We start from the raw sequence: 21,087 nt of genomic DNA on the forward strand, positions 1-21,087 counted from the left end.
CTAGAGGGACGTTCTTGCAGGAAGAAAGTTCAAGGGCAGGCAATTCAGCCCCTGATTCCAACCCTGTTGTTCTCTTGGCAGGTTACGGCACAGTGGCGTTTGATGGAGCTCCAAGTTACGGCCATACTCCCTCTCACCCTGGGGCACAGTTTACAAACCACTCCTTCAAGCACGAGGACCCCATCGGCCAGCAGACGCCTTTAGGTAATGGTAGCGGAAAACATCTGTGCGAGGAACCGATCCCGGGTGGGAGAGAGGGAAGTTGTTTGCTACACACACACACACACACACACACACACACACACACACACACACACACAGTTTAATACTGGGGCCTTGCCTGTACTAACAATTGAGAGGGTTTGGCGTCTCTGTATGCCTAATCCGGTTCATCCTAATGGCAAAGAGCAGTTGGATAACTGAGAAGCTGGGGACCGGACTGGATGTCAACAAAAGTGTAAGAATTACAAGAGGCTTTGAAACCTCTGTGGGAATGTCTACGGAGATTCTCAATCATCCAGGTCATAATTATCCCAAAGGTGCTTTTTCACGAGGCAACTGGACTTTCTTGTTTTTCTTTGAAGACGTTTTGCTTTTCACCCAAGAAGCTTCTTGGATGAGAAGCAAAATGTCATTAAAAAAAAAAAAGTCCAGTTGCCTCGTGAAAAAGCACCTTTGGGATAACTCTGGGAATATTGTAACACAGTTTTACTCCTCCGTGAGCCAGCAGTAACTTCACTGGCACAGAAGAGACCTTCCTCCAGCATAAACCAAATAGTCAATCTTTGGAATTATGTCAGTAATTCTTCATCAGCAGATTAATTCTAATGTCCTCGTTATGATTCCCTCCAAGGTTTCTATTTGGCCTTTCAGCTCCCGGAATTTCTAGTCAGTATTGACAAAGACTGGCTGAAAATAGCAGGGATAGTTGTTCAATATATTTGGAGGACATCAGAATGGGGAAGGAAGACTGGATTAAATTAAGCCAGTTGCAACCCAGCTCTTGCCTATCCAGAATCCATTGTATTCTAAACTTGATAACACACTTACCTGATAGTAATCTTTTGTGTCCCTCTGTGTACCACTGGGTGAATCTACTTAAGACTGAGCTCAGCAAGTGGTAAATTCCAATGAAATCAATGACTATCTGCAAAAAGTCTTTTGGGTTTCTAAATTCTAGATCAGTGTTTCTCAACCTTGACAATTTTAAGGCATGTGGACTTCAACTCCCAGAATTCCACAGCCAGCAATGCTGGCTGTGGAATTCTGGGAGTTGAAGTCCACATGCCTTAAAATTGTCAAGGTTGAGAAACACTGTTCTAGATCTAGAAAACTCAAAATTATGTTGGAATCTTGTTGGTTCTGACATTGCTACTTTATTATTAAAATTATATTTATTATCCAGCCTTTCTACTGTAAGGCCCCAAAACAATCTTATTTTCATGTTACTGCTAAATAATTTGGGCACAGATCTTAAGATTAAGCATCAATTTTCAGTATCATCAAAAGCAAATGGGGCTTCAAAGGTAGCACACACACTCAGTTAAAGGGGTTTTCTGGTTTGCAGGATGCTTTGAACCCTGGGCTAACTATACTGGGGATGGCCGTGTTCACATAGCACACCAGGTAACACATGGTAGTTTGTTATTCAGTGTGTTGTGGAAACCCAGCTGTGGGGAATGATGCATTTGCTATGCTTGGTGCTCAGGATTTCTTCCAAAGGAAAAACTGCATTGAGGCAGCTTTATAAAATTGGTTGCCAATATCACTGCACCCATATTAAAAACAGGAAAAATATAAATTTATTTTGGAGAAAATAACAAAAAATGAATTACAATCTGAAACAAGGCTCACTCATCAGACAGCAATTCAATCACATTTTACATTTTGTTAAACTTTCCATCATCCCCACAAATGAATGCTACAACTGAAATAAAGATTGGATAGTCTAGTGCAGGGGTAGGCAACCTTGGCTCTTTTATGACTCGTGGACTTCAACTCAACCATGCTGGCTCAGGAATTCTGGGAGTTAAAGTCCATGAGTCATAAAAGAGCCAAGGTTACCTACCCCTGGTCTAGTGATTGGTCCTTGCTCCAGTTGATGACTCTTGCAGTTTGAGAGTGACTATGAGAACACTGCCTTCCCACCCCAACATGTGACATTAATGAGTCATGCTGCCAGATTGTGAATTTCTTATGGTTTATCTGCAGGTGACCAACAATATTCGGTGCCTCCCCCAGTGTACGGCTGCCACACTCCCACAGACAGTTGCTCCAGCAGCCAGGCTCTTCTCCTGAGGAATCCTTACAACAGGTGCGAATCTTTACTGTATCCTCCATCCTCTTTTGCCTCCTGAAGCTTGGCAAATCAGCTTTTGAGATGGGCTGTAATGTTTCACTGAAGCAAAGAGCTCCTTCTCTTCTTCCTCCTTCCTTCCGCTTGACTTTATTCTACCTCTGAGAACAGGACAAAGAGCTTACCGTGTCACCACCCCTAGTTTTCTTTGGAAAGAAAGATAATTAACACTGGGGAGGGAGAATTATGATATAACTGGCTTATTAAAGATGAAAACGTGTGGGCAAAAATTGACAGACAACAGTGGAGTCTTTTTTGTGCCCCTAGGTTGTCCTCCCGACTATAGCCAAATATTAATTTTGAAGGGATGACCCCATCAGACTAGTAGAGGGGGGGAAAAGGCATGTAGTAATTAAACAAAATAGGACTTGATTTTTTTCTGAGTAATTACCAGTTGCAATGTAGGCAAGGAATGATGGACTTTAGAGTCTCAATCCTTGCAGGGCACCAGGCTGGAGAAGTTCAGTGTAAACTTTACTGTTGCCATGAACATCTCTCTTCAGTGTCAACTTCTATCATTAACACAGGCTGAAAATCTGCACAATATTTCTTTAAAACTTTCCCAGTGGGATGACTGCCAAAAATTGATGAGGTTTTTTTTTTGCCATTCTACTCGACCCTTCCTTTCAGACCTGCTCTTGTCCCCTGGTAGAAACATGTGACTTTTCAAAAGAGAGAATGACTTTTTTTTCCAGGGCATTCACTCTGAAGTGTTTGCAATATATCATTCTGGTATTCATTGAAATGGATGAGACTAATCTGGTTTAAGGGAAAAGTACTGGTGATAGAAGTGTGATAGAAAGTTATAGAACACATTCAACTGCTAATTAGAAAGCTGTAGGACTGACAGTTTAGTTCCTTAATTTTTCTTCATTCTAGCCAGTGACAAAAAAGCCCATCTCCTGAAAAAATGGGAGGAAGTAAATAATTCCATTAATACAGAAGGACAGAAAGAAACAGAGGTACTTAAAAGTGTTTAAAGGCATCTCTGAGGAGAAAAGTGTCCCAGAATTCTTGAGTTTTAAAATTAATCAGGATAAATGGCCTCTTGCTGCAGTTCTCACCCACTGTGAGAAAAGAGAATGTTACTATTTTAAGTTTGTAGGTTGCTAGTTCAGAATGCACCATCATTCTTTCCTCTCTTGGACTGGGCTTAGCACATTCTTGAAGCCCTCCTTTCAGAGTTTTATATCTGAGAGATGTGGGGTGCATCTACTCTCATATAGCATTCTGGTTCTCTAAGGTGAATCTTAAAGAGAGTGATGGCAACTGTGGCTAAGAATATGATTGAGATGACAAATAGAAGAATTACTTGTCTGCCTACCAAATCGAAGCTATCAAGCAGTTAGCTTCTATCCTTAATGAGCTTTAGGGTTTGATCCTCATACATTTAAAAGAGCAGTCCTTGGGGCCAGCAGCCCTTGCTGTTTTGTTGGATAAGACCATGGAGCAGGACCTGCGGGGAGGAAGGGGGAGCACCTTTTCATTTATTTTGAGCTTGCTTACCAGCCAGAACTAAAGTCTCCTCTTTCCCTTCCCTTTCCCCCTCCTATTCTTCAACTTTTGGTGAACTTGGAACAATCCTACGTCTCAGAAACTGCTGAGAAATATTATGCACATAACAAAAGGGAGCTCTGCAAAGAGGAACTATAAAACATTCTCCTTCGCTTCAGGCAGACCCTCCATAGGAACGGGGACTGTACTTCCCAGAATTCTTAGTCAGCATAGAAGTTATAGCTGTAGCACATTGGTGCATCCTAGGCTGGAAAGCTGCAATAGAGCTTAATTGTACTGTAGAGCAGGGGTCCCCAACCACCGGTCTGTGGACTAGTACTGGGTCACGGCATGCTAGCAACTGGTCTGCACAAATAACCAAAGCCCCATCTACTGGATGCAGGCAGCACACAAAACCACGCTCCCTCTGGTCTACAGAAAAACCTCTCTCCACGGAACTGGTCCCTGGTGCCCAAAAGGTTGAGGATTTCTGCTGTAGAGGAATATGCCTGGCTGTGTAGTTGTGTTGACAAATGGATAGAAAAATGTTAGCATCTCTCCTCCTGTTCTCAAAACCTACTCTTCCTATATTAGAGAACTGCAGTGATGTCAAGTGTCAGAAATTAGTTAACCAATTAGTCTTATTCATATGGAGGAAATCGGCGAATAACAGAACAGTACAAGACAATTTTTTTCAGGCAAAAAGACTGAGGTGTGTGTAGATCCAGACTTAACAATGTATCTGTTAGGTATCTATCAAAATTCTTACTATCTTTAGACCAAGCATGATCAGTTTCAAAAGCACTGCAAGCTTTTAAGTTCTTTAAAACCTTTAGTCAGGAAAGTTGTTACAAATCAGAGATTATGGGGAAAGAGGATGAGAGTCCAAAAAATTAGATCCAGAACTTTCTAGCTTATCAGAAGTAAGTTTAAATTTCATGCCCCTAAATGCTGAGTGCACAAAGCTGAATCTTAAAATCAGGTCAAAGGGAGGCAATTCCCTGTTCTGTTATAATCAAGGCCAAGCAGGCGAGACCCCAACAGAAGATAAGAGCACAGAGCACCTGAGATGTAAATGACTGTTTAGGAATTTGCAGGCAGATCCAAGGCCACACTGAGCTTTGCTTCATTAAGCTTAATGAGCAACAGCTGAGCTGTGGAGTATCAGTGGTCAGCTGTGGAACAGAATAGTATCCCCAACGTCTACAGCCTGGTGTTAAAAGCAACAAATAGACTGGAAAAAGATGTTGTTTAGGCAAAGATCTGGCCTTGTCAGATTCCACCTTTCCCAAAATGGCATCCTTCAGATGCATTTCAATTGTTACAATTCCTAATCACCATGGCCATGTGAACTGAGAATTACGGGAGCTGTGTCTCCTAGAGCAGGAAGCCTCTGCTCTGGTGCCTGGCTGAGGAATTCTGGGAGTTGAAATCCACAAGTCATAAAAGGACCAAGTTTGAAGATCCTTGGTTTAAAATAACCTTTTACTTGCATGAACCTCATTTGTCCAAGCAATTGCTAAAGATTTCTCTTATTTTAATTAATGTTGGCTCATTTGTAGATATATCTATGTGAAAATTACTTTTTCTTAGCAGCTGATTTTGCAAACTTTCTTCTCCAATCATAACTGGAAACTTTTTATGTATTCACGCATTCTAAAGCAGGGTGTCAAACTGCCGGCCCACGGGCAGGACGTGTCACATGGAAGCCGCGTCCACCCCATTGCCGGCAATGGCAAAACTGTTGTGAGTTTGACATGTTTGCTTTAAAGTATTTATATCCTCATTTTCTCTATAAAGTTTTAGGTGGACACTGCAGTTACATATTTACTTTTTTATTCTTATATTATTGTAGTCTTTATTAGTTTTTATTTCTATTTGTAATCTTTAAAACATCATTTAAAATAGCCAACAGTTACAAATTTACAGATAGCATATCTGAAGAGAGAGAAAGAGAAATAGCAGAGAAACGTAATAATGACATTTTAAAGATAATTTATTTTTTAAAAGCAATATTATATGTGAAAAGAAATCATTTCGGCAATTCCCACAAGATTGTTAAGGACAAACAGCTCCCTGAAAAGGAGTTCCAGAGATTCACACAGTGACTGAAAAGATCCTACAATCTGGTAGATTCCCTGAGTTCAGTGGGATTTATCTCCCACATGTTTATTATTTCAGTATTATAGTCATTCTAATGGTGTGGTGAAATCAGTGGCGTAGCGTGGGTTGTCAGCACCCGGGGCAAGGCAAGTAATTTGCGCCCCCCCTCCACAGTGGGCGGCGACCCGGCGGCTCGGATCGGATTCGCACAGCCAGCACTGCAGAGAGAGTGAGTGAGCCAGGCAGGGGCAGAGAGCTGCGAGTGCGAGCGCGCCCCCCCAGATGTTGCGCCCGGTGCGGCCAGCCCCCCCTGCACCCCCCACGCTACGCCACTGGGTGAAATTATTTAACAAAATGTTTAGGTCTTAAGAAGTGTTGTAGAGAAATAAAACTGGCTTTTCTTTCTAATTGTAACTAATTGTAAAAAACTTGTGAGGTTTTACTGAAGTTCTTTGCTATGTATTAGCAATATAATTATAATCTGTAATCCCTATTTAATCTGTGGGTTGACAGAACATTGATTCTGCCATATATTTAGCTGCTCCTTTTATCTACTCAACAGCACATAGAACCAGACTTAAATTTCTTAAGTCTATAATTTAGAAGCTAAGATTTGTCATCTTAGTCTGATTCATAGCAGAAATATACCAGTACCAACCAGTCACTATAATTTTAAAAGTTACATTTTTGATATTTACTGTACTCCTGTATGTCTATTTTAATTTCTCCTATTTAAAACCTTAATTTGTAGAAATGAAATTCTATTTTTCAAGTCCCAATCTGAGACTTCTGATAAATCTGAATTATATATCTTGTATAAATTTTGCAGTCTGGTCTCTGATTGGAACTCTTCAAATCTGTAGCTTTTAATGTTATTTTTTTTAATTATTTGATTCCTCCATGGCAAAATCAGAACTCCAAAAAGCATTGATGTCCCAGAATCCTGATTGAATGAATGAGGAAAATTGTTATTTTTTCAATGTACAGACCTTAAATAACTGACTTTCCAGTAACTGCTGAAGCTCCATAGTGCCTATGGACTTACAACTTCAATAATTTCATAATGCAGATTTCTAAAGATAATGATGCTAGACTGAGATATAATAAAATTTGGCTTTATTTTTTTGAATGCTTATTGATTTAGATTCAAATAAAAAAAAAACCAGGATAATTTTTCAGTTTATACATATTACTACAAAGAACTCAATGAAATTGAATGTGCAAATAAAACTATATAGAACAGGGTGGTGAATTATATTGTAAAAATGCTCAAAATGCCATCAAAAGAAGTCAAATCATGGCAACTGGGCCAAAGTTCATTAAACTGTGATGTCTCTTTACTCGTCTTGCCATAACAATTGCTAGGATTTCTTCCCAAAATGTATTTATTGCAAATGTAAACGAAGACTCAATCATCCAGGCCAAAAGGATCCAAAAAGGTTAAATCATGGCACTGTATCCCAGAGAAAGCCCTGCAGTTGTTATGGCAAGAGTTGGTGCAATCCAGCGACCCTCTGATTCTCTCCTAACTTTATTTTTTTCATTTTGACTGAAGAAGTTACTTGAAGGAATAATGAAATGGCTCAGTTTAATGAACTTTGGTCTAGTTGCCGTGATTTAACCTTTTTGGATGCTCTTGGCTTGGATGATTGAGTCTTCATTTACATTTATGCTCAAAATGCCAGTTTCTTCTCTTAATCTGCTCTAGTTCTGCATAGAGATTCTGAGCAAACAAAGTGGCAAAAGACAAAATTGCCATTCTAACCATCAGTTCCATATTTCTCAAGGCTGTCTTTCACATTGCATTTCAGGAAGGAATATTGATCCATGCCTGGCTACAAACTTTTCTATGAATTTTGTTATTGTCTCATTTATCCCTTTTATAGCATTCAGTTGCCAAATGCATTTATCTCTCTCTGATCACGCCACAACCTTCCTTAAATATCTACTCCGACTTCTATCTAACGTATCTCTTCAAAAGGTATCTTGCTTCCTCATTGTTTTCTTGCAGTTATACCCCAATGTAGTTATACTTATGAGTCTCCTTGCTCCTTTTTACCACTGGCAGAAGATAATGGGAACTTTGAAGATTCCACCTTTCTTTCTTGCTACCTTACATTCTTCAATATGAGAAACTTTTTAAATATAAATTATTCTTTTATAGCTAATGTAAAGGAACAAAAATTATCTGTTAATGATGAGCAAAATTTAAAAAAAACTACAACACAAAAGTAAAATCAAATGCTAAGTCTTGATTTTGGTCTCTGTGAGCATGCTGAAAATATTGGAACTCAGCCAATAGGGTTAGATTTTCTAGATTCCATAAGATTGCATTGATATAAAGACTATGCTGGCCGAGCAGATGGGATTTGGTAGAAGTTATCTGTGCCTTGGCTTGATTACATCATTATAATTGATTATTATTGTTCACTGAAAATCTGCATTGATTGCTAACTGTTTATCAACCTTTAGGTTTATTTTTTTTATGGGGTTACTTCATCACATAAATGATGATCACATCGCATAAATCTACTGTACATCCAAACCTTTCAGGAGAGGTCCTGTTTTTAGATACGTTAGAAAGGGCATTGTATGCTACTGGATTTTTTAAAGTGGCAGTTCCCTCTCCCTGCTGAAACAGCACTTTTCCTTTTTATACAATGATATTATACAAATTGGACAATGTATTTATTCTGTTGCACCTAAGTGTCTAACTAAGCATAAGCAATACAAAATAAACCTTCTCAGATTGCTACCCTGCTTACTTCTGCTTCCATTTATCTTCTCCTCTGTCGTTTTCTCCACATCAGTTTTTAGATTGTATGGGTTTTTTTTTGAGATAGGAATCTGTCATTTTGTATTTTGTCAAACTGTATATGTATTGGAATGACCTGAGGGATCATTCTTGCTTTTAGAATTTATTACATCCACAGAATGAGAGGGGCTAATTCCTCCTCCTCTTTTTCAGTTCTGTGTGTACTTTGTGGGATGGGGCAGGGGGTTCACTCCAAGATCAGACAGTATCAACTTAGAACAAAGGAGAAATTTCCTGACAGTTAGAACAATTAATCAGCAGAAGAGCTTGCTTCCAGAAGTTGTGGGTTCTCCAACACTGGAGGTTTTTAAGAAGAGATTGGACAACCATTTGTTGGTATAGAGCAGGGGTAGGCAACCTTGGCTCTTTTATGACTCGTGGACTTCAACTCCCAGAATTCATGAGCCAGCTATGCTGGCTCAGGAATTCTGGGAGTTGAAGTCCACGACTCATAACAGAGCCAAGGTTGCCTACCCCTGGTATAGAGTGTCCTACTTGAGCAGGGGGTTGGACTAGACCTCCAAGGTCCCTTTTAACTTTGTTATTCTATTATCTCTCATATCTACCTCAATTTCCTCTTCTCAGGACTTTGTTTATAAGTTTTGATCATTCTTGTTGTCCAGGTCTGCATTTGTTTCTGTTTGTTTGAATCTTTCTTTAAAAGTATGATGGCCAGAACAAGACACACAACATACTGTTGTAGAATTATTGCTGGACACAGTAAAATTGTTACTTTCTGTAATTTGAAAAAGAGGCTTTAGTCGGCACAGCGTTTCTTGCAGGGACAAGGTTTTATTTAAGTCTTTAAAGGTTTTTTTTTTTGAATATCTTAACTTTCCACGTATTATTATGTTCCTTAACCTCACTTGAAAAGCTTGTTTATTTAAAATCCAATTTTAAATAAAAATATCTAGGAATGAGATATATAAAACTGAAGCAACATTGGATAATTTCCTCTCTTTTTTCTCTGATCTTTGTCCCTGAAGACATCTGTTTGTTTTTTGTCTTTGAGTGTGGAATGAAAGTGTAGTAGAAGTACTATGGATAAATTGTTGCCATTGCCAAATATTATTATGAAATGAGACAGACTTTTTCCTGCTTGTTCTTTAAGAGTGGTGAACTCTGTTGTAAGTTCATTAATAATTCAAAACTTTTTTGCCTTGCTCAATGACCAAACATTTATATCCTTAAGATTGCTCTTTTAGACAAACATACTATCACTCATTAAAGTGATTAGAACCGAACCAGATGTAGCCTCTCTTGTTACAGTGAGACTGCAGGAAAAAAAAATTGAGCACGGTAACATATTTCTTATAAATATATATGTAGAAGAAAGAACAACACTGTTAATTAGTTGAACTGGTAAGATGGCTTGTGAAACCATAATTGAATTTGCACAATACAATATGCTTGACAGGTTAATAAAAGTTTAGCGTGCTTAGTTAATTTATTAAGCCAGGTAGATATGGGAGAAAGTCAGCCACGTTGTGATATTTCAAAAATCTAGTCAGCTAAATACAGTAGATCAGGGGTGTCAAACTCAATTTCATTGAGGGCCGCATGAGCATTGCGGTTGCCCTCGGAGGGACAGGTGTGTGTGGCCAGAGTGGGTGCGGCCTACTGGGTGGGCGTGGATGGAGTGGGTGTGGCCTATTGGGTGGGCATGGCCAGCTCTACATCATTCACGTCAAGGGTGCCTGTGGGGGCCTGGGCAGGAGTGGGACAGACCTGAATGCGTTTCAGCATAGATGGCCACCACAAAATTGTACATTGGCTCCTGGCCAGCCTGGGCCAGGGCCAAGGCAGCGGGGGCCATTCCCTCACTGTTTCCAGGATGGCTTCGCGGGCCACATGAAATCATTTTGCGGGCCGCAGCCGGCCCGGGGCCTTGTGTTTGACATGTCTGCAGTAGATCTTCAAGGAAGTTAAAGAAAGGTGCAGACCCAATACACAGAAACTAAAATATATCTCTCAAACACTGATTGGTCACAACCCTCAAGTAATGCCTACTGTTGCTTCCTTGCCTAATGAGGAAGGAGTCCAATGAAACCCTGTCATTATTCTAGTGTAAGGCTCATACTGTATCAGACAGGTCTGGAGGAAGTAGCTGGGGACTGCTTTTTTGAAAATGATACATCTTTGCCTAACCTGCCAGATCCATCAAAATGGAAGTATGACCTAGGTCAGGGGTAGGGAACCTTGGCTTTTTTTATGGAGGACTGTGGACTTCAACTCCCAGAACTGGCTCAGGAATTGGGAGTTGAAGTCCACGAGTCATAAAAGAGCCAAGGTTGCCTATCCCTGACCTAGGTAGTGGCTCATTGAATTAAATGTAAAAACATAGTCTTCATCTGTTGGGAATATTGCATTGGTGTAAAATGGCCAGGCAGACGAAAGCAAAGCAACAATGGCTTTAAATATTCATTGGGTATACTCTATTCAAGTTATACTATGAACTTTTCTACATTATGCATTTTGATACAGTAAACATGTTTGAAAATGAAAATTTACTAGGAGTCACACTTGCAAAGTCTTTAACAGTGGAGGAGTTGCAGCTCACATTATAGCTCTTTCTGCACCAAGGTCAAGAACTCTCGTAGGCTGCAATGCAGGCCAAAACAAACTGTTTGTGATCTACTACTGGCTTCCTTTTAAGATATTTTTTCCCCTCAGTATTAATTTCCTTTTATTTCACTCCAGCTAACATTAATTCTGCCTGCACAAATGTTTTCCTCTTCCTTATTTTATTTCTAAAAAAAAAAATTAAGTAGTTAATCTCCAGTGATTTGGGAAATTCATTTCAAACCATTGCAATGATTTTCTTTTGAATTTAATTCTTTTGAATTTTGCTTTAAAGCAAATATTTGAAAAAAGGGCCATTGGTTCCAAGAATGTGTTTTTCTGTACGGAGAGTTGTAAGACAATTTAAATTATATGCGAATAAATTACATAATACAGTTTTTAATTCCTCTGAGATGCTATCATAAATAACCTCATGTAGTTATTTTCTGCTCCCTCATAAATTAAAAGGCATAGTAATCTGGATTTTTCAGATTTGTATTCCAGTTAATTTTTATTAATTGCAGTTGAAATATATATGGACTTCTATGCATGTTTATTCAAAAGTAATTCTATTGCTTTAGATTTATAATGGAAACTCATACTTATTTGAATTGAAGCTACCCCCAATGACTGTAATGGGATTTAGTCCCAGGAAATTTTATTTTATTTTTTTTCTGTGTAGCAAAATACAGCAAATATTTTTTGCTGTTCTAGACATGGTGATTAAGAGATTAGTTGAGCAGATAAGATTCTGTCAATTTATCTTTAGTAGGTTTTCTTGATTTCCATTTTCATTACACATTATTACTTTTAAAATGGGAAGCAATTTCATTTTTCAAATGCAGAATTTGAACACTTATGTACTATTTGTGCCCCCAATTTACTGTGCAGCCAGACTTCCTTGTTATGTGGATTAATTGGATAAATGAAAATTAATTTTTGGTAATCATTTTGTGTTTAGCCTGATACTGAGAGAGGAGGATACATGTGGTAATGGAAAGAACATTCCTTTCCTTATCACTCTTTCTCAGTGGCCTTTTATATATAACTGGCAATATATAAAATGTGATTTAGTATAAGATTTTTTATAGATCCCTGAAAAGAAATGACTGCCATATAATTTCTTTCACAATGAAAGAATGATGTAAAAGATACTGTACAGTGGATTAAGAAAAACCAAAAGTAAACCAAAATAAAAAACAATACTTTATGCTTTAAAAAGGAAGCAAAAACAATAGTTTTAAATGCCTTAAAAATACAATACTTTATGCTTTAAAAAGGAAGCAAAAACAATAGTTTTAAATGCCTATTTTAGGATTTTTCACATTCATTTAAATGGATTCAGAGATTGTAGCTTATAAGATCTTGAGACCAATTATATGATCTGTTTTGGATACTGTTCAAAAGGAGATTTGACCATGTAATGGCCTTGGAGTGTAGTCTGGCCATCTTGTCTAACTCAATGAATGTACTATCCAGAGCTGAAAAGACACAAATAAAATTACAGGGCTTCTGATAACAATTATGGGTTAAAAATTCTTAAGCTGTACACTTATATTTAAAGTAGCTTTATATCCATCTCCAGAACAGGGATACTGTTTAATTAGAAAGATGAACCACCACAAGCAAGTTGACACCCCCTAGATCAGGGGTGTCAACTTGCCAGCCCACGGGCCGGATGCATCATGCTGAAACTGCGCCCACCCCATTGCCGGCAATGGGAAAAAAAGTCACGACACGTCACATGACATTGCGAGTTTGACACCCCTGTGCTAGATGGAATTTATTGAACCTCAGCCAGTCAATTACATCACTTAAGCATTTAAATAATAATCATAATTTTGATCATTAAAATATAACACATCTTAATTTAGGATAAATTTTGAGTAAGCAGATGTTTGGAATTCTATTACTCTTTTGAAAAAGGACAAGCATTATCTGTATCTTTCAAAACTGCAATTGTTCCTGTTTTTAAAAAAAGATATTATTTTTAAATCAAGTCTGCCCTTATAACAACAATAGCAACATTTTCTGTTCCTGAGAAAAAAATAACACCACAGTCCTAATGAGGCAATGTATCAACAGTTGCACTATGGGCTATTTGCAGTAAATATATGGAATGTCTCCCTAAACGTGGGATATAGATATAGAGACACAGAGTCTATATAATTTTTGTTTTGGTGAATTGGCCATGCTTGGAAATTATTAAAATGCAGAACTCTTTGGTAGTACCATCAGTCATAATAGCTATACTTTATCTCAAAAAATGGATTACGCCTCTGAACCCAGTGGGAGCTGGTGGGCCTATGTGGAATCTTGAAAATATATGTTGGCCTATCTCATTAAATGGCTGCTATGATACACCATTCATAAAACATCCATTTATTTTAAGACAGTTTGATGAGATTGTTCCCCAACAGCCCTTCCAACACTTTCTGCCTTCTCAAAAACATAAAGTGAGTTAATGAAAATATGGAAGTAGGCTGTATAGGGTTAAAAGCAAATTCTGAAAGTAGTAATGTATCAAAAAGAATGGATGTTATAAATTCAGGTGCAAAATGTCACAAGCCAGAAGCACTCGCATGCAACAGCATATACATAGAATCATTGTTTCACATGCAAGTCTGCACGTTAGCACGTTTCATGACCCCACTAAAGGAAACTTCCTTAAAAATTTTCTAAAATGCAGACTGATTCACACATTCATGCCATATTTCACATACAAACAAATGAATCAAGATTTCTGCCAGATATGCACAATAGTGCACGAAACAGAAATGTATGCAGCACTCCATATGCAGCACCTAAAGCACTTATCTTCGAGGAGAAGACACCAAGCAGCACTTCATAAATGTGACAGATAAATCTTTTCTCCCTCTCTCTATATTGGCTTGCCTGATGTAACCTGAACATTCCAACAACTGTTTTTTAAGAGGTAAGTACTGATCTGATTTTGGCATCTTTCATAATATTTGGCCTTAGGTAAAGGCTACTAATTGAAATACAAACAATGAAGCCTCCTAACATAATACACAGTGGATTTTCATGAGAATGACAAGAGGCACGTTTCCAGAACTTCCAACAGGATACACTTAAGAAATATTTCGGACAAGATCCAAAATATTTGTGAACAATGTGAAGTCTGCAGTGTAAAGGAAAAGTTAAAATTAGTATATAACCTTTTGTTTTTCTAATGGCTTAGATTACATCTGTCACCAAATAGTTTCTTTCTGCTGAAATTCATACTGACAGATAATTTGCATTGATTGCATGATGAACTGCATTTCTAAGCTTTTGAATGATTGAATGCTGGGAAACTTTATAGGTGTTGCCATTAATTCATAATATTAGAGAGCAGGAAGGTCTGAAGGAAACAGCATCCAGAATGATGACAAGAGGTAGCAATTCCCTCATGAGAAAAAGCTAAAACTGAATGTATGGCCATGGGGAACGTTTAAGGCATTCCTTTCATAGAATACTAGAATCACATGTAACAACTGGCTTAGCTCAATGTCTGAAACCGGCTACTGTCTTCAGTACTTCTCAGTTACTTTTGTGATCCAAGGAGCATCTAGCTGAGTGGTCTGAAAAATGAATCCTAGATGGGTATTGACTTTGATCCTACAGATATCTATGATTTCTTTTTATACAGGCAGTCCTCAAGTTATAACAGTAATTGAGCCTGGCAATTACAGTTGTAAGTCATAATGTTATAAGGTGGGTCACCAATGATCAGATCTGATTTTACAAACTTTTTTGTGGCAATCATTAAGTTAACTCGTTTGCTATGGAACATTTTTTGCCAAAAACTGGAAGTAAATTCCAGTTTCTGGTAAAATAGTTGTAAATCATGGTCGCATGACTGTGGAGGCCCTGAAAATGGCTGTAAGTGTGGGTTGGTTGCCGAATGCCCAAGACCGATCATGTGACCATGGAACTTTGACACCGGGTTGCCATTCCCTTTTGGGGACTGTCGTAACTTCGAATAGTCACTAATTGACTGCTTTTAAGTCAAAGACTATCTGCAGTGCAATTTATTACTGAACTGAAATTTATTCGGTTTTCTAATTTATTTGTTCCACTTCTCCATGCCCAATCTATATAAATACATAACTGTGCTTTGAGAAGATTACATCAAATTTGGTTTTCTGTTACTATAAGTAAAAAGTTATCCCCAGTAATGTTCAAGTTCTAGCTGTCTTCTCAGGCCTGGCAATTTTTGTGTCTTTTTGTTGATGACAAGATGAGTAAGTATATGACTTGATGAAAAAGCAAATTAAAAAAAAAAGAGATTTTGTGGAGGAGGCTCTTATAAATGAACTGTCAAATGAAATAAAATTAAAGGAAAATCTCCTGCTGTAAATGCAAGGTCTGGCATTTCTAATAAAAATCAAGGCCCTTGAGGAATTAATTACATCAGCATTACAAGAAGAATGCATGGAATTGTAAAATGTGGTGGCACAGACCAGCACGAGCTTCTGTTGCAAAAGGAAAACTGCAGGAGTGTCTTAACAATTTCTGAATTGATATGCAGGTCATTGTAGTCACATAATAGTAATTTGGACACTCTAATGAATAATAGTATGCTGAGGTAATGATAAATGGTATTACACATACCTTGCAATTTAAGTCATCTAACTTTATTTTCTTCAGGTGCCCGTGTGTATATGTTTGTGTGTGTGTGTGTGTGTGTGTGTGTGTGTGTGTATGTATGTAAAAAGTATTTTGGCAAAATTTTAACTCCAGATTGCTGTAGAGAAAATGATTTAAAATATATTTTGCTATGTTTTGCTCATAATTCAGAAAACAAGGTAGATGAATTTACAATAAATGGATGATTCATGTAAGTATGTTTTTTAGGAAATATTGAACATACTAAGGTTTTTACAGAAAGATTTTGTCTCATAATTAAGAGCATGATACAAACCAGTAGAGAGTATACATATACATACATGCACACATACAGAAATGATATTCTTTTTTATCTAGACAGAGTATTTATTTAGAAGTTTGTAAATATGTTTAATTCACTTCATAGCCAGCAAAACATTTTTCTGGAAAAGGTCGTGTAAAGGGAGATTTTTCAAATGATAATTTTGTCTTCTCCAATGATGTGCTATGAATGATGTGCTATGAATATCTATCTGGGTAATTTGGACATCTGCCTAAAATGTATTTGTGATTGAGGGACATATTCAGCTAGAGTTGTAGAAGAGGTCAGTTGAGAAAAAATGAAAAAGACAGAAAAAGAGAAGAGTCTTAACTATTGTTATATGGAAAAAGTATTCAAGAAAAAGAAATCTAAATTCTTCTTGCTCCTCTTTGACTAGTACTAATAATTTTCTCATGATATTATATGATATTGTGTCAGATTAGCTAAATCAGCTAATTACTTATGTAACACAGTTTTTGATAAGTCTTTTAACAACACTGTATGTTCTTCCAAAACAAGGAATGATATTACAGATTTAGAAACAATGAAACCAGTTATAGTTCTTACTTCTTGGGAGTAAAATTACAGAAATAATTTTACAATTGTATTCAATTTAATAAAAGTAGAAAATATTAGGATATTCTATTTGGCCAAGTATAATTAGACATACAAGGAATTTGTCTCCAGTGCAGAAGCTCTCAGTCTACATGCAAAGCAACAGAGTAAACATCATTATAATAGGAGGAGATAGTAAAGATAATAAGAAGATGGTGTTCTACCACCAACTGGGCTGCCCACGTGATAATGAAACACTTAATACAAATTCACAATCTTTCAGTAATGTAACTTACAAAGAGTTGTAAAAAGATAGTATAATCTGTATATGGTTATAAACAAAATACTGGATTTAAACAGGGCTTCCACAAGTTACAGATATTTTAAACCAGGGTAGTATCTTTGAGTCTATCTATCATCTCTCTATCAATCATTTTGTGGGCCTTTTGAAAACTCCAAATCTCCATAGTAGGTCTTCTCGTGATATTTTTTCTTTTTTCACTCTTGTCTTGTTTCCCTAAAATTTATGAACTATAAAATATTTTTATAAATTTGTCTACGAATTTATAAAATATAACCTAACTACTTTAATTTATGAACTATAAATTATTTTTATAAATTTGTCTACGAATTTATAAAATATAACCTAACTACTTTATTACTTTACATTGCTTTTTGATTTTTGTTTTGAAAAAGGATATAATGTTACTTCTCTGTTAACTAATTATTTGAAGTAGATTATATAATTTTAGTACTAACTGGAAATATTTTCGTAACAGTGACAATATATACCAAATGACTTCTCAACTTGAATGCATGACATGGAACCAAATGAACTTGGGATCCACACTTAAGGGGTAAGATTGCTATTTTTTTAAATCTTACACCATAGAATTATGAATTATAAATTACTTTTTATTACAAGTGAAACACTGGAAATAATAAATCCTCAAAGAGATTTGTCACTGATTATATTGGGCATTTTTAATTTTGTAAAATATTTTTATGCTCAATATTACTAAATTTATTCAATTTTCTTAAGACAATGAAAGGACACACAACAATATTTTCTATCAGATACCAATATCTTCTTTGAAGCTCACATTTTTGAGAATATACTAGAGCATTATATTCCATTTGTTTTTTAATATCTTATCTTAATTATGTTGCTATAATAATGTAATCATTTTATTGGAGAATAAGATGATGCAATTGATTTTAAGTGGCTATTGACTTACAATGTAATTTTATATAAACTATGTTCAGAAATAAATTCCATAATTTTTATATTTCCAAGGCTTCCTGGGGGTAATATAGATTAATAATCTGACCATTTTGATTTTTTGTAGTTTTCCAGCCATATGCGTTCATGGCAAATCATAATGATGGAAAAAATATTATTTGCAATCTGTGATATTATTATACAAACCCATCCTTAAATATATGCATTTTAACCTTTGAGTTTTGCATCAAATACACACACAAAACAAACAGCTCAGAATAAAAACAGCCATTAAAACACAGCATGAGATGGCCTTCTCTTTAGTTACCATAAAACAGTGTTTTTTAAACTTTTTCTCCTCAGAATCCCTTCCCACTTTTAAAAATTATGGAGGATCCCAAAAAATCTTCTGTTTGTATTGGTTATATTTATCAATATATACCATATTAAAAATTAAAACTAAAATATTTGCTGTCACTACCACTTTTCACGGTTTTTGGGTGGGATTTTAATATTGCATTATATTTCAACATGAAAAGTCGACTACCTATTCACATCTCTTTCATTGATCTCTTACACCACTTTGTATGAAAAGATTCTTTGTAGCATGATTTAGCTTGGTAGCTTTAAAAACTAGATATTTTTCTGGGCATGTGAATCAGGAGGTTAGTTGGACTTCATGAAGAGTTGTTAATTTATTGTTGATAAGGTTTTATCTATCTGCACTCAATGTTTTTACGTTATTGTTGTCCATTTTGTATTCAGTTTTTATCTGTTGTTAGCCATCTAAAGTTGCTCTAATGAATTGGGTGACCATATAAATCAAATGAATGAATGAACGAATTTCTGCCACTTCCTCATAGTAGGATGAGTCACATATCTGTAACACTTTTTGTATCCTTGCCATACGTCTGATGCCTTAACTGGTCCCAGATAATTCACCGGCGGCTAGTGACAGGGACCCATCTTTGCTAGGAGATTTCCTGCCAAAGAAGCACACTGATTTTAACCCCTTTTGATTCAGAACGTCATTACCAACATTTCACTTCCAATAACAACATTGTGTAGATCCATATTCCTCAAAACTTATTACCTATCTCAGTTCTAAAACATAATTAACTTTCTATCCTGTAGTAACTCATCTCTTTATTTCCTTCCCAAAGTTACAGTCTACCAGTACCTGTTTCTTTTTATGCCACAGCTTCTCCATGTTGCCTAATGATATATGACCCACTACCCCTTATTGGCCTATGCTGCTCAAAGCATGAACTGAGATTGAAAAGTAGAAAGAAATGCAAGACATGGCCAAGTGGGCAATTAATAAAAGCATGATCAAGAAACATGTGAATAAAGGGGAACATGCCCATATCTCTGTTCTAGCAGATAACAGTTTACTTAAATGAAAGACTGATGTCCATTTTAGATCATGCTAAATGATGACTTTTCTGCAATATATTTGTGAGATGATACTCAGATATTTTCCTTAAACAGCTGTTCTGTTATCACCTTATCAGCACATTTAAAACATTGGTTTATATTTATTTAATCTATATGCTGCTCCAGTCTGTTATGACTCTAGGCGGCTCACAAATGAAACAGTAAAGCAAAAAACTGAAATCAGTAATGACACTATTAAAAAGGAAGGTCCAGAAATTTTTTTTCAAAAGACAAGAACATTACCCATAAGGCCTTGGACAGAGGGTCATTGGCCTGCATTATGTTTATTCACTTGCTTTCTTTCCTTCCATTTTTTTTTGCATTGGGACTTGGAAACTATAATGCAAAGATAATATCCTGACTGAAGCACATATGCACTGACTGGTCAAGTTCTGGACTATACCTAGCTCAAAGCTTGATCCACCTTAAAACATTTTTCTTAGCACATCCCTAATCCAGGAACTATTTTTTTTTAGAAATGAAGGGAAAATAGATGTGTTATCCTAAGTATAGTTGTAATGGCAGCATCCTAGAGAGATGACAAGCAGGGAGAGTAAAACCAGGGATTTAATGTGAAAAGTCTAAATTATAAAACCTTAGCTTAGCTTAGACTAACTCTAGTTTAGGTTGAAAATTAAGGATTCAAGGCTGACCAGGTCCAGCAGTTTAGATTACATCTGGAGACAAAGTTCTCATTTTTCCAAAACTTGGGACAAATTCTTCCCACTTTATTTTTTTTTCTGGCAACTGATACAGAAATACTGTAGGGGAGGTGGGAAATGGAAGGTGAAGGGGTTTATCTAAGGCAGGGGTCCTCAACCTTGACAACTTTAAGACTTGTGGACTTCAACTCCCAGAATTCCTCAGCCAGCTTTGAAGTCCACAAGTCTTAAAGTTGCCAAGGATGAGGACCCCTGATCTAAGGTTTATCTAATCTTGAAAGGTGCTAAGTAGCTGAGATGGTTTACAGTACAACAGGACACACCCAAAGCTTCTTTCTGGAACAGTGATGCTGCTGCAGCGGATACTCTCAATTTTGTGTTAATCTTCCTCTAAGTTCTTTATTTTCTTTACACCATTTATCCTTTTAATACCTTGAATTCTCACCATTCTGATATCTTTGGCATATACTTTCCTATTCCCTCCCATTTTCCTCAGCTTCCTCCCTAAAGAGCTTTGATCTCTCCCATGTCCCTTCTAGAGGGAGTGGACTTCAGACAAATCACTACTTGTCCAGAAATGTTTCCTGTTACCCTGGAAACAGGAAGTTCTTTTTTTAGGAAGCTGCATGATAGGTGAAATATTTGAGGACAGTATGTGGGAGCTGTTCTGGATAGTATTCTTTGTTCTTTTATGAAGCTTGAACCAAATGAGAAAATGAAGGTCATTGCAAATATAATTGCCAGCAGAAAGATAATACAATTTTATTCTGGGAAGTGTACTGATATGGAGCAGATTTTTTGTTTTGAACTATTTTATTTTTATTATTTTTTGAAAAAGTTAAAATACAAAACTATTCAAATATTTCAAAATGATATGGAGCAGATTTTTATAAAAGAAATGTGCAATTCCGAAAGGAAGTTTAATCATAATAAATGCAAACTGGCAAA

General features: G+C 36.6%; 1 protein-coding gene across 1 annotated transcript in view; it reads left to right on the forward strand.

Annotated features, from left to right (window-relative positions):
- LOC107298605 (Wilms tumor protein homolog) overlaps positions 1-21,087 on the forward strand; it is a gene marked incomplete at its 3' end in the record, with an annotated part of 31,279 nt that overhangs the window by 2,395 nt on the left and 7,797 nt on the right. Inside the window, exons 3-5 of the mRNA XM_029286575.1 lie at positions 5-204; positions 2,212-2,314; positions 17,598-17,675. Of these exons, the coding sequence (XP_029142408.1) occupies positions 5-204; positions 2,212-2,314; positions 17,598-17,675 (381 nt within the window). The remainder of the gene's footprint in view (positions 1-4; positions 205-2,211; positions 2,315-17,597; positions 17,676-21,087) is intronic.

Source organism: Protobothrops mucrosquamatus, unplaced genomic scaffold (genome assembly GCF_001527695.2).
Source record: "Protobothrops mucrosquamatus isolate PMUCROS unplaced genomic scaffold, P.Mucros_1.0 scaffold4125, whole genome shotgun sequence".
NCBI classification, from domain to species: Eukaryota; Metazoa; Chordata; class Lepidosauria; order Squamata; family Viperidae; genus Protobothrops; species Protobothrops mucrosquamatus.